This window comes from Chiloscyllium punctatum, chromosome 9 (assembly GCF_047496795.1).
Source record: "Chiloscyllium punctatum isolate Juve2018m chromosome 9, sChiPun1.3, whole genome shotgun sequence".
NCBI lineage: Eukaryota > Metazoa > Chordata > Chondrichthyes > Orectolobiformes > Hemiscylliidae > Chiloscyllium > Chiloscyllium punctatum.
The window spans coordinates 46,262,633-46,276,618 of NC_092747.1; the positions used below are offsets into that span (position 1 = coordinate 46,262,633).

The window sequence follows — 13,986 nt, forward strand, 5'->3', positions numbered from 1 at the left end:
GAATCCAAAATGAAGGGTCACTGTCTAAAGATACAGGGTATGTAATTTAGGACCGGGCTGCTTAGAAATTTCTTCATAAAGACAATGATGAGCCAGTGGAACTCTCTGCCACAGAAAGTGCTGAAGGCAACACATTAAACATTTTCAAGAAGGAATTAGGTATACTTCTTCGGGCTAATGGGATCAAAGGGTATGGGGAGAAAGCAGGAACAAGGTACTGAGTAGGATGATCAGCCATGATCATATTGAATGACAGAGCAGGCTCAAAAAGCACACTGGCCTACTCCTGTTTCTATTCTCTATGGAACTAAGGTTTGGCTAACAGACATAACGCAGAGAGTAGAAATAAAAGGGTCATACTTGTGTTGACAGACTCTGACTAGTACTAGTACTCTGATCAGTACTTAGATCCCAGTCTTCCAGAACATATAGCAATGATTTGTACATGTGGACCAAATGTATTGTTTCCGATTTTTCAGAGAATACAAAGCTAAGCAGAAATGTATATTATGAAGAAGTAGTAAAACCTTTTCAGGAAGATTTGGACAGGCACAGTGGCTGGGCAAAAACAAGACAAATTGAAAATAATGTGAAAAGATGTGTGCTTATCCACTTTGGTGGGAAGAACAGACGTACAGAGCATTTTTAAAAAGATGACAGATTGGAAAGTGTAGATACAGATTTGGATGTCTTTGTCAATAAGTCACTGGAGGCTATATGCAGATGCAGTGAGCTATTAGGAAGTCTAATGAAATGCTAGCTTTTATTACATTATATAAACACAAATCATCAAAAACTGAGATCTAAACTTAACTCAGACTTCAGGGAAGAATATTAGGCCAAGAGTACATTCATAGACTTCTTGAAGGCAGGTCCAAGAACAACATTAATAGATGCTGAAGAAGTTTTGAGCATAGGAATACTCAAGTCTTCCTACAATTTATAGGAGTTTGATTAGTATGCACCTTGACTACTGTGTGGGGTTTTGGTCTCCTTATCTCAGGAAAGGTATTATCGACAAACAGGATGTGCAATAAAAGTTCATCAGACTTCTCAGGATGGTGGGACTGTCTTATGATGAGAATTTGGGCAATCTGGGCCTTTATTCTCTAAAGCTTTGAACAATAAGATGTGTCCTTATTGAAACTTAAAAATAAACTTAAAGGAACAGACCTGGTAGAAGCAAGTAAAATATTTCCCCTGGTTGGAGTATCTAGTACCACACAATTTGAAAATAAAGAGGATGCCATTTAAGAATGAGATGAGAGCAGCACGGTGGCTCAGTGGTTAGCACTGCTGCCTCACAGAGCCAGGGACCCAGGTTCAAATCCAGCCTCGGGCGACTGTCTATGTGGAGTTTGCACGTTCTCCCTGTGTCTGCGTGGGTTTCCTCCCACAATCTAAAGATGTGCATGTTAGGTAAATTGGCCATGCTAAATTGCCCATAGCGTTCAGGATTGTGTAGATTAGGTGCATTAGTCAGAGGTAAATATAGGACAATAGGGTAGGGGAATGGGTCTGGATAGGTTACTCTTCGGAGATTCGGTGTGGACTTGTTGGATCGAAGGGTCTGCTTCCACACCGTAAGGAGTCTATGGATCTTGTTTTACTCACTCAATGATAAATCTTTGGGACACCCTACCCCTGCATTGTGGAAGCTCCGTCTTCAGGCTTTCAACATATTTAAAGATTTTTCAATTTTTGATCATCAATGCTATAAAGGGTGAAGGGGATTGTGTGGGTAAAAGGCATTGAAGTGTTCAATTACCGATGATTGTGTTAAATAGCAAAGCAGGGTTAAGAGGTTGAATGGCTTACTCTTGTTCCTATATTTCTATCTTCCCACCATTTCACTGCTTTGTTAAGAAATATGAAGGTGTTATTTAAAAGCAAGAAAATTTAAGCTCCTTTGTGTGAATAATCAAGAAAGTGATATCAAACTCTCAAGACCAGGAATTGAAAGTAACAATGAAGTTAAACCTATAAAATGTGCTGGACATGACTCTCTGATATTTGAGTATGTAAAGTTGGGGTAGATGGGACTTTATTCTGCCCCGCGTTCTGTAATCTTTCAATCTGCAGTATTATGATTCAGAAAAAAACATTAAAAACAAACAAATTATGATATCTCAAGCCACATTTCGTTCTGGAATCTCATGTGTGCAATAGTAACATCAGTTGGGATCGTAACACCAGTTTTTTGGGGACCTTCCCCTTTACCCCACCAAAGGTCATTTGATTTCTAACTTGCAGACAGATCCTACTTAATCTGCACATTCTCAGGACTCTTTTAGTTTATTTCAGATTTCACCACTTTGCTTTTCTCTATTTTCCAGGGTTTTGCTCAGTTATCCCTCTTGGTCTCAATCCCTTTATCCTTTCAAAATCTCAGAGTTGCTTGCTTTGCCAGGCTTTTTAGTTTTCACTTAAAATCTCTCCTTGTATGGCCTGGATCTGTTTCTGACACCCTTCTGCAAAGTGCGTTAGGATGCTCATTAATTACCTGAAAGGAATTTGTTTTAACTGAATTCATTCTGGGCAATTGTGCTGGCATAATATATGGTCTAAAGACAAAAATCACCAAAAATTGAATTCCAAACCTGACTCAAATTTCAGGAGAGAACATTAGAACAGATACATTCACAGATTTCTTGATGGCAGGTTCAAGAATGCTGAATGGATGCTGAACAGCAGATTTTCCATATGCTTTTTTCATTGGAAACACAAAACTTTTACAACCATAAAAATAATACATGTATTTGACAGTAAATACAAACATAATGGGACGGAATCTTATGCTTCTCTTGGGCAGGTTGGTAAGTAGACAGGGGTGTATTCCCAAGTGCACTTGGTTACTGTTCCAATCCTTGCTGAGTAGAAAATGCCTGTCAAATATCCAGCCCAGGGCTTTTCAATGTAATCTTTCCTTTATGTTACATGAACAAAATTCTGGAGAAATGCAGGTCTGGCAGTACCCTTGGAAAGGGAAACAAGAGTTAATGATTTGAGTTCAGCATGATTCTTCTGAATAAGTCATATCAGATTCAAAACATTAACTCTTTCTCTCTCCACAGATGCTGCCAGACCTGCTGACTTCCTCTCCCAATTCGTTTTTATTTCAGATTTTCAGTATCTGTAGTATTTTGCATGTATTTTTCCTTTAAAATTATTTGATTATCACAGTATGTCCAAAGTTGTTGCGCAAATACATATTAACTCTTACCAGTCATATCCAGATGCAAAAGATGCCTCAATTGCTGGTGCTATCAACTTAGCTGCTGTCATTATAAATCTCTCTGCCATTGCTTTCCTGCACAATCAAATATATATAAAACATAAGTGATTACATTGTCTTTGCAATAAAATTTTTAACCCAACAATAGCATGCACAATATTCCACAGGATTGTGTCCTTGGCCCTATCATCTTCAGGTACTTCAATTACCTTCCCTCATCATAAGGTGAAAGGTAGGGATATTCGCTGATGATTGCTTAATGTTCAGGACAGTTAGGACTCCCTAGATACTGAAGCAGTCCACGCCAAAATGTAATAATCCCTGGACAACACTCAATGTTGGGTTCATAAGTGAAAACTAACATTTGATCCATACAAGTGCCAAGCAATATGACCATCTTCAACAAGAGAGGACTAAATCATCATTTCTTAACAGTTAATGGCATTGCCATCATCAAATCCCCGACTATCAACACCATGTAAGTTACCATTGGCTAGAAGTTGAACTGCACAAGCCACATAAAGACGATGGCTACAAAAGGAGGTCCAAGACTAGGAATTCTGTGAGAATTCACCTCCTGACTCCTCAAAGGTTGTCCATCATTAAAAAGGCACAAGTTAGGAGGCAATGGAATACTCTCCACTTGACTAAAGGAGTGCAGCTCCAACAACACTCAAGCATCTTGACACCACTCAGGCCAAAATAGCATTCTTGACTGGCAACCCATCAATCACTTCAATATTCACTCCCTCCACCACTTACGCACAGAGACTGCAGTGTGTACCATTTCAAGGTATATACAAACGACTCACCAAGGCTCCTCCAACATCTCCCAAACATGCAAAGTAGCACTGAAAAGGATAAGGACAGCAGATTCATAGAGGCACCACTACCTGCAACTCCTGCTTCAAGAGACTTACCATTCTGAAATGGAACTATATGCACGGTCCTTTACTGTCACTAGGTCAAAAACATACAACCCCCATATTAACAGCACTGTGGGTGTACCTATTGTCCATAGACTGCAGCAGTTTAAGAAGCCATCTTATCACCACTTTCAAGGAAAATTTGGGATGGATACTAAATCCTGTCCTAGCAACAATGTCCACTTCCATTGAACAAATAAAAACAATTTTAAAATAGCAGCTTATTGAGGTTTTTCTAAATTTTACAAATAATTCCTCTAGAAACAGGTGAATGAAAAGAAATTTCATGGTACGAATTTGATTCTGAAAATGTCTGTTTTTCTGTTAATATATTTACTATGTTTCATTCCGATTAAAATAAATACATTATTCCTCCACAGGAAATGGCATTATTAAAGAAGTACAAAGGAACCTCGATTATCCGAAGGACACAGGCGGGGAGTATTTCATGCGATTAATCGAATGCTGGATAACATAGTTTAGCCAACCATCAGTACTGTGAGATCTTGCCGGATAATCAGACATTCAGATAATCGAATGCCGGATAATCAAGGTTCCACTGTATTAGGAAAGTCCACAGCATTGACTTTCACTGTGATCTGTTTTTTTCATGAAGTATTGAGTAGCTGATAAATATAGTTTGGAATAAATATATTTGAAACAAGTGACTCAAAATAAACATTGAAATGTAATTTTTTTTTCAGTTTGTCTCGAGTTCAACTATTTCTAGAGATAACTTGTTCGTCCAGAAGAGCAAATTAAATAAGTGGCATGTTATTTTTCAAAACAGCAAATTTATAATACCGCTCTCGCTCCATTTGTCTGAGTGGATCATTCTTGATGGCTTCAATCACAAGATTCATATGTGGATCATCCTAAAAATGCAAAAGTTTACAATGAGATAACATCACTTTGAAACAGAAATTATGATATTATATAAATTACTGGATGTAGGAAATGAAACAGACTAAACAAACCAAATGTCTGTGGGAAACACTTGCATAAGAATGATAATCATGCCAGAAGGATTTGTTTCATAATGGAGAAAATCATGGGACAATATATAATAGAATATCTAGACTTCTGTAGATCTCTATGACTCTATTGGAAAAGGGATCAATTCTATGTGTTGACACTCGCATGGGTGAAATGAAACCAAAGATTGACAAGATGAACTGTAAGTCGAAAAGGGTGGTGCTGGAAAAACACAGCAGGTCAGGCAGCATCCGAGGAGCAGGAGAGTCGATGTTTTGGGCATAACCCCTAAATTCTTGATGAAGGGTTTATGCACAAAACGTCGACTCTCCTGCTCCTCGGATGCTGCCTGACCTGCTGTGCTTTTCCAGCATCATCATTTTTGACTCTGACTCTCCAGCATCTGCAATCCTCACTTTTTCCAAGATAAAATATAACTAGATATTTTAGAAGCAAAATAACAAAAACAGGACTCCTTGGATGACGAGAGAGATGGAGATTATATTTAAGGAAAGCAGAAGGGTGTATGATGCATGTCAGGTGAAATCTTCAAATCAGAACAAGGTTATATAATAAGTTGAATCGGGAGATGAAGGAATTAAGATTTATCAGGATAATATGAGAATAGAATGGTGGTGAATATAAAGAGGAATATCTTCTACTGCCGTGTAAATAGTAAAAGAATAGTTAGAGGTGTGGTTGATGCTATTAGAAACAAAGAAAGTAAACAAGCTGGGAAGTACAGGACAAAGCTACATTACATATTGAATTCTTTGTACTGGTGTTTACTAAGGAGAAAATTAACAACATATTGGAACAATAAGAGATAACAGAAGCAACAAGTAGGGCAAGAGTTAGAAGAGATGGAAAGAGATACCTGGTGTTACATGTGCAACACTCTTGAAGGTGACAGATATATTGAGAACGCAGTTAATATTGCTTATGGGAACTCAACAGTAATAAATGAATTGAGTACAGCAGTAGAGAAGTTATGCAGATCTTTATAAAGCACTGGTTAGGCCCTACCTAGAGTACTGCATCCAGTTCCAAACACTGCACTTTAGGAAAGATACAACGATCTTTGACAAAGGAACACCAGGACAGGAGTAGGCCATTCACTCTGTACACTCCTTGTGTTATCCTCATTACTTGTTTTGCCACCTAATTTTGTGGCATCCACAAATTCAGTGATAGTACATTCACTTCCATTATCCAAGTCATTAACATATATTGTAAATAATTGGGGCCCCAACAGTGAACTCTGTATCACTTCACTGAAAATGTCGTCTTTATCCCAACTCTCTGTCTTGTATAAGTTAGCCAATCTTCTATCCAAGCTAATATGCTACCCGTAACACCATGGGCTCTTATCCTATTAATTAGCCTTACGCGAGGCGAGGTACCTTATTGCCCAAAATCGGTTCATAAGATAGTCTGGCCATCATGGGGAAAAGACTGATGAACTTCTGTTGAATTGCCTCTATGGCAATATCATCTTTCTCACGTTAAGGAGACCAAAAGTGCACACAGTACTCAAGATGTGATCTAACCAAGCTCCTAAACAATTGAAGTAAAACTTCACTATTATACTTAAATCCTTTTGTGATAAAAGTAACATTCTTTTAGCCTTCCTAATAGCTTACTGCACCTGTATATGGGCCTTCAATGATTTATTCACAAGAACATGCAAATCCCTTTGCACATCTACACTTTCCAATCTCTCACTATTTAAAAAACATTTGCATATCTGTTCCTACCAAAGTAGACAACTTTGCATTAACCCACATTATTTTCCAGCTGACAGGTTTTTCTCAAAAGCCTGTCCAAATCCTTGCGAAAACAATTTCCATCTTCCTCACAACACACATTCATGTTAGCTTTGCATCATCTGAAAAATTGAAAATAATACATCCAACATATCATTGAGATATACTGTGAACAGCTGGAATCCAAGAACTGATCCTTGCGGTACTTCACTAGTCAGAGTCTGTCAAGAAATGGTCCACTTATTCCAACACTCCACTTTCTTTCTGTTAAAGAATCTTTGATCCATGCCACTGCATTACCTCCTTTATCACGAGCTTTAAAAGTTACAGAAGAAGTCTTGCACATCCCCTGTATCTGACCTGTAGAATCAAACTCTACAAGCAATAAAGATGATGGCCTGAAGCAATGTTTAATAAAGATAACCCTGTTTGACTGAATTAATCTAAAAAGTAACTGAATCAATGATGGGAAGTTCCTGAATTCACAACAATTTTATTTTATCATAATTTCTTCCTTCTTGTCAAATAAAACAGCAATAGCAGCAGTTGGAAGGTATGGTACAAGAACTTACTGGGAATGACAATATCCCAATGAAGTAGGAAAAGAAGAAGCCTGTATGTGAACTGGGAAGAAATTAAAGATTTTCTATATAAACAAATGAAAGTGAGAAGAATGTTCTAGAATAGTTGTGTGCAAAAAGAAAAAGAGGATCTTGTACGAGGGAGAGAGAGAGAGAGAGAGAGAGAGAGAGAGAGAGAGAGAATATCATTTTGCACCTTGGGTGGGGGAGACAAGAATTGAGCTCGAGCAAGTGAGTGAGAGCGCAAGAGAGAGAGAGCAAGCGAGAGAACGCGACAGATAACCCCTATAGATACACTATACATTTTCTCTCTCTCTCTCTCATTCATATGCACACACACACACACTTACAGGCTTATACTCCATCACACACACTTTACCAAGCTTGCACAGATGCAAACACACACTAGGCAAAAGTGAGGACTGCAGATGCTGGAAATCAGAGTCTAGATTAGAGTGGTGCTGGAAAAGCACAGCAGGTCAGGCAGCATCCGAGAAGCAGGAAAATCGACATTTCAGGCAAAAGTCCTTCATCAGGAACACATACTTTCTCACGTGTACTCATACTCTAATTCTCCCTCTCATACACGCACACATATAAATCTACGGGGTTAATTTGTATTTGCTGAAAGATTCTATTTTGTTCAAAAAAAATACACAATCTGCAGGCAGTCAATCCATGTAATATTTTGTAAATTCCACTTTAGAAATAGAACCAGTCTGATCCAGAATTTGGAAACAGACAGATTCTAACCTCACACCTTTGCACTGTCTTAGCTGAGATGTCACTTTTTTTCTATAAAACCATAATTTAATTTGAGAATGTGACTTAAAAAAAGTTCTGGGATTTACATATTAATGAAATGAAAGCTGCAACCCATTCTAAAGATGAAAGACTAAACAACAATCTAGGTTTGTTCAATATATCATTTCAGTTACACGACACTTTAATCTTTTGCTAGAAATGCTATGTCTTATGGTCCTGCTCCACAACCACCTGATGAAGGAACAGTGCTCCGAAAGCTAATGCTTCCAAAATAAACCTGTTGAACTATAACCTGGTGTTGTGTGGTTTTAACTTTGTCCACCCAGTCCAAAACTGGCTCCTGCACATCACAACTCAGAGAGAGAGAGAGAGAGAGAAAGTAAGAAAGAGAGAGAGAAAGAGAGAAAGAAAAAGAGAAAGTAAGAGAAAGAGAAAGAAAGAAAGAAAGAGAGAGAGAAAGAGAGAGAAAGAAAGAAAGAGAAAGAAAGAACAAGAGAAAGAGAGAGAAGGAAAGAGAGAAAGAGAGAAAAAAAAGAAAGAGACAGAGAAAGAGAGAGAGAGAAAGAGAGATAAAAAGAACGAGAGAAAGAAAGAAAGAAAAAGAGAGAGAAAGAAAGAGAGAGAGAAGGAAAGAAAGAGAGAAAGATAGAAAGACAGAAAGGCAGAAAGGAAGGAAAGAAGAAAGAGAGAAAGAAAGAGCGAGAGAAAGAGCAAGAAAGAGAGAAAGAGAGACAGAGAAAAAAAGAGAAAGAGAGAAAGAAAGAGAGAAAGAGAAAGAGAGAAAGAAAGGCAGAAAGGAAGGAAGGAAGAAAGCGAGAAAGAAAGAAAGAGAGAATGAAAGAAAGAGGAAAAGAGAGAAAGAAAGAGAGAAAAAAGAGGGAAAGAAAGAAAGGCAGAAAGGAAGGAAGAAAGAAAGGCAGAAAGGAAGGAAGAAAGGAAGGAAGAAAGAAAGAGAGAAAGAAAGAGAGAAAAGAAAGAGAGAGCAAGAAAGAAAGGCAGAAAGGAAGGAAGAAAGTGAGAGACAGAAAGAAAGAAAGAAAGAAAGAAAGAGAGAAAGAGAAAAGAGAAAGAAAGAAAGGAAGGAAGGAAGGAAGGAAGGAAGGAAGGAAGGAAGGAAGGAAGGAAGGAAGGAAGGAAGGAAGAGAGAACGAAAGAAAGGGAAAAAGAAAGAATGAGAGAAGGAGAGAAAGAAAGAGAGAGAGAGAGAGAAAGAAAGAAAGAAAGATAGAAAGAGAGAAAGAGAGAAAGAAAGAGAGAGCAAGAAAGAAAGAAAGAAAGAGAGAGAGCATGAAAGAAAGGCAGAAAGGAAGGAAGAAAGAAAGAGAGAGAGAGAAAGAAAGTAAGAAAGAAAGAGAGAAAGAGAAAGAAAGAGAGAAAAGAGAAAGAAAGAAAGGCAGGAAGGAAGGAAGAAAGAAAGAAAGGCAGAAAGGAAGGAAGAAAGAAAGAAAGAGAGTAAGAAAGAAAGGGAAAAAGAAAGAGCGAGAGAAGGAGAGAAAGAAAGAGAGAGAGAGAGAGAAAGAGAGAGAGAAAGAGAGAGAGAAAGAGAGAGAGAAAGAGAGAAAGAAAGAGAGAAAGAAAGAGAAAGAAAGAAAGAAAGAGAGAGAGAGAAAGAGAGAAAGAGAGAAAGAAAGAAAGAGAGAAAGAAAGAAAGAAAGAAAGAAAGAGAGAAAGAGAGAAAGAGAGAAAGAAAGAGAAAAAAGAGAGAAAGAAAGAAAGTGAGAAAGAGAGAAAGAGAGAAAGAAAGAGAAAGTAAGAAAGAGAGAAAGAAAGAGAGAAAGAAAGAAAGTAAGAAAGAGAGAAAGAAAGAAAGAAAGAAAGAAAGAAAGAAAGAAAGAAAGAGAGAGAAAGAGAGAAACAGAGAAAGTGAGAAAGAGAGAAAGTAAGAAAGAAAGAGAGAGAGAGAGAGAGAGAGAGAGAGAAAGAAAGAGAGAGAGAGAAAGAAAGAGAGAGAGAGAAAGAAAGACAGAAAGAAAGAAAGAAAGAAAGACAGAAAGAAAGAAAGAAAGAAAACTCAGGACCAGGGGGAGAGAGGTAGCGGTAGCGATAGAGGCCAAGATCGAGGTTGAGGCCAAGATTGAGGTAGTGACAGAGGTAGAGGTCAAGGTCAAGGTAGCGATAGAAGTAGAGAGATAGAAATCTTATGTACCTGGGAAGGGAGAGTAAGTCACTGTGAACCCAAGAAGAGAGAGGGTCACTGTTAAATATGGGACTCAATATGAACCCAGGAAGTTAGGGAGTAATTGGAAACAATTGGAGGGAGCAAGGGTCACATGAACTTGAGGAGAAGAGAGTGTGCCTCAGTAACCTCAGGGCTTAAAAACCTACCACTGGAAAGTGTGGAGAAAAAAATGTGCCTCAGTGAACTGTGGTACAAAATAGTAGAGAGTCCAGACTGTTTCACTTGATAATGAGATATAGGACAGAGTGCACCATTGGATATTTGTATACTCATAATATTTCCCAATTAATGTTTTATTCACAAAAAGCAAAGTGAAGGGCCTACTTCTTTTGTCAGTATTTTACCCCATACAAGCAATAGAATGTCAAGCAAAGGGATTTATTCTGTAGTCAGTCAACCATGCTTAGAAAATCTGGTAAATTATGGATAATATTAAAAGAATAAGCATTGAGAGCTTCAAAAAGGGTGAATACAAACAAAACATACAGAGCAGTAATTGGAAGTGAGCAACATCAGAATTGATAAACATCATAGTCAAGGGTGGATCTGGGGTAGGGGTGATGTGGCTACTGAGTGATCATGGAAGATGGCTTGCTGATGGAGCACCATGCATTTCCTGATTCATTAGAGTGCTGTCAAAACTATTTATCTGCTACATTCAGCTGTTTTTGTATCTTTTTGGTTGTGGTGTTTCCTAAACTCCAGGTGACTTGGTTGAATAATGTTAAATTGCAATGGCTGTCATATTATCAAGAACGCAACCTTATTTACACACTATAATGTCACAGCTCACTGACATAGTGGCTGTAAATCAAGCCCCACTGTTCCGTAGTTCTTCACAAATGTGAAAATTTGATTAAAATTGCCCAATTCTACCTAATTATCTGACTTAGTTAAAATAATATGCATTTCATCACTTAATCAACTGTCCAGGATGCCAAGAGCTCCCATTGCAAGACTTCCATAATCAGTAATGTGAATGCGTCAAAATTGTTGCCATATCCTCTGGTATGTATCCTCCAGCATCACACAGGGTAGGCAGTGGATTTACTGCTTTATAAGAGTAGGAGCATTCAGACCATACAACATAATAAGTATAATTAGCCTTTAAACAACCCTCCACCTGGGGCAATAATGCCATTCTGGGGTTCAGAGGTGAGAAGGGTTTGCACAGCATTTCCAAAATGGTCCCATCCCTCATTATCTTAACTTATTGTAGGACAGGCATAGGAAAGGTGCCTGCCTCAACTATGCAAATACCTACATTACATTGGAAAGTCATGGCCCAATGCCATCATTGCCATTTTAATCTCTAGTTATATCCAATACATAAACATAGCCATTTTCCTAAAAATATTTGACCATTTCCTGAGCACCATGTTCCTACATTTTTTTCCTGAATTATGTTGTCTAATTAGAATTATAAAATCATTTGAATTTTTGGTGCAAAACTGTGATCTACTGCCAAAAGCAAAGTGTATTGTAGTGATTTGACAAACAGGTCTTAGATAATTTGTCAAACAAATGTAATTTCTTTAAAGTGCACTCTAAAACGTTTTGACGATAACTGATCTTTGTTAGTATTTGCCTGTTTGGTCAACAACAGAAGTTCATGAGAAAAATAGACAGGCATCAAGCAAATTATTACTATTATTGTATGTAGCAACAGTTTTTAAAATAAGATCTAAGGCACACTCCACAGAAAAATCTTAAATACATTTTTATACTAAAACTAAATTCATATTTACAAACTGTTACATATTTCACATTCCTAACATACATTATACAAATAGTCAAAATATACTTGGCACCTTATTGTCAGTTGATCCTTAATTTACTTACATTAGGTGGGATATATTTGTCATCTTCATCAATACCAAGTGGGACCACAATAAGTTTCTGGAATGCTTTCTTCATCTTTTCACGATCACCAATGGCAAAGTAGCATAGAATGAGATTAAAACTGGTTTTTAAATTTGGGCTTTCACTCATTATATGCTCAAAGGAAGTGATAGCATCAGAGTACTGTCCCATTTTGACAAATACAACGCCAATGTTCTGCATTATTTTAATCCTGTTTAAAAAGAAATTAAAATGTAAAAAGCAATAAGTTGTAGGCACATGTTCAATATCCTTCACCATTGCCAGGAGCCAAAGAACAAAAACTTTTTTTTCTGTTATTCAGCCTAAAAGTTTGTAAATTACTTAAAATTAGCCTTCGGGAGGTATTGGATTCATGACACTCATTACCTCTAAATCATCATGTAAACTGTCTGATAGCAAGTATTGAATGAATAAAAATTTCCTCCAATAAACTTTGGGCAGATCAAAGCCAAAGTGTTTCATCCCAAACACAACTCCACTCTCTAGTTTTGGAGGCTGAGGGGTGACCTTACAGAGGTTTGTAAATTGAGGGGCATGATGGCAGAGTCTTTTTCCTAGGGTGGGGGAGTTCAAAACTAGAGGACATAAAGTTTAAGGCAAGAGGGGAAAAACTTAAAAAGGGCCTGAGGGGTAACTTGCATGCAGAGGATAATGTATGAATGGAATGAGGTGGCAGAGAAAATAGTGGAGGTAGGTACATTTACAACATTTAAAAGGCATCTGGATGGGTATATGAATAGGAAGGGTTTAGAGAGTTATGGGTCAAATGCTGGCAAATTGGAATAGATCGGATTGGGATACCTGGTTGGCACAGATGAGTTAGACTAAAGGGTCTATTCTCATGCTATAGGACTCTGAGTCTAGCCACTGGAATCAGTCCTCTTCCTGACAACTGCCTGAGGCTGAATTAAACCATTCACAACTTTAGTGCTATACCTGAACCAGTGTTGAGTTTCTGATCACATATCTATGCCATCACTGGAACCACCTACTTTCACCTCCATTGCATCAGTGAACTCCTCCCTGCCTACGCACGTCTGCTGCTGAAATACTCATTCATATATTTGTTACCTCTCGATTTGGGTATTTTAGCACTCACCAGTTCAGCCTCCCATCATCAACATTTCATAATGTGAGGTTCCTAAAATTCTGTTGACTGTATCTTAACTTGTACAAAATCTCGCTCATCTATCACTCATACAAAGCCTGACATACAGCATACAGTGGTTTTTGGTCTGGCAACATGTTCACATTTGCTTTTAAATTCCTTCATATCCTTACCCTCCTTGCTTTGGTTTTTTACTTGTTTGTGAGATGCTGATGTAGCTGGCAAGGCCAACATTTATTGCCCATGCCTAAATATTCTCGAAAACATGTTGGCAAACCCTCTTTTGAACTGCTGCAGTCCACATGGTGTAGGTACATCCATTGCTATTATGAAGCAAGTTCCAGGATTTTAGTTCAGTGGCTGTAAAACAATTGCACTTCAATTCAAAATCAGGATGACTTTGTGATTTGGAGAGGAACTTGGAGGTAGTGGTATCAGTTGCCTTTGATTTTCTAGATGGTAGGGGTTCAGTTTTGCAAGATGCAATAGGAAGAACTTGCTGTGAAGTATCATGCCCATAGTACAAATGGCTGCCACTCTACACTGGTGGTTGATAGAATGGATGTT

The 13,986-nt window shown here is 37.9% G+C and overlaps 1 protein-coding gene across 4 annotated transcripts in view; it reads right to left on the reverse strand.

Moving 5' to 3' along the window:
• Window positions 1-13,986, reverse strand: part of ift88 (intraflagellar transport 88 homolog) — a 135,575-nt gene that overhangs the window by 62,907 nt on the left and 58,682 nt on the right. For all 4 annotated transcript variants that reach the window (XR_011961507.1, XM_072577398.1, XM_072577399.1 and 1 more), the window contains exons 12-14: window positions 12,270-12,501; window positions 4,966-5,036; window positions 3,224-3,310 (exon numbers count right to left, since the gene is read on the reverse strand). Coding sequence is in view for 3 of the 4 variants with exons in the window: in XM_072577398.1 (XP_072433499.1) it covers window positions 3,224-3,310; window positions 4,966-5,036; window positions 12,270-12,501 (390 nt within the window). In the remaining variant the exon portion in view is untranslated. The remainder of the gene's footprint in view (window positions 1-3,223; window positions 3,311-4,965; window positions 5,037-12,269; window positions 12,502-13,986) is intronic.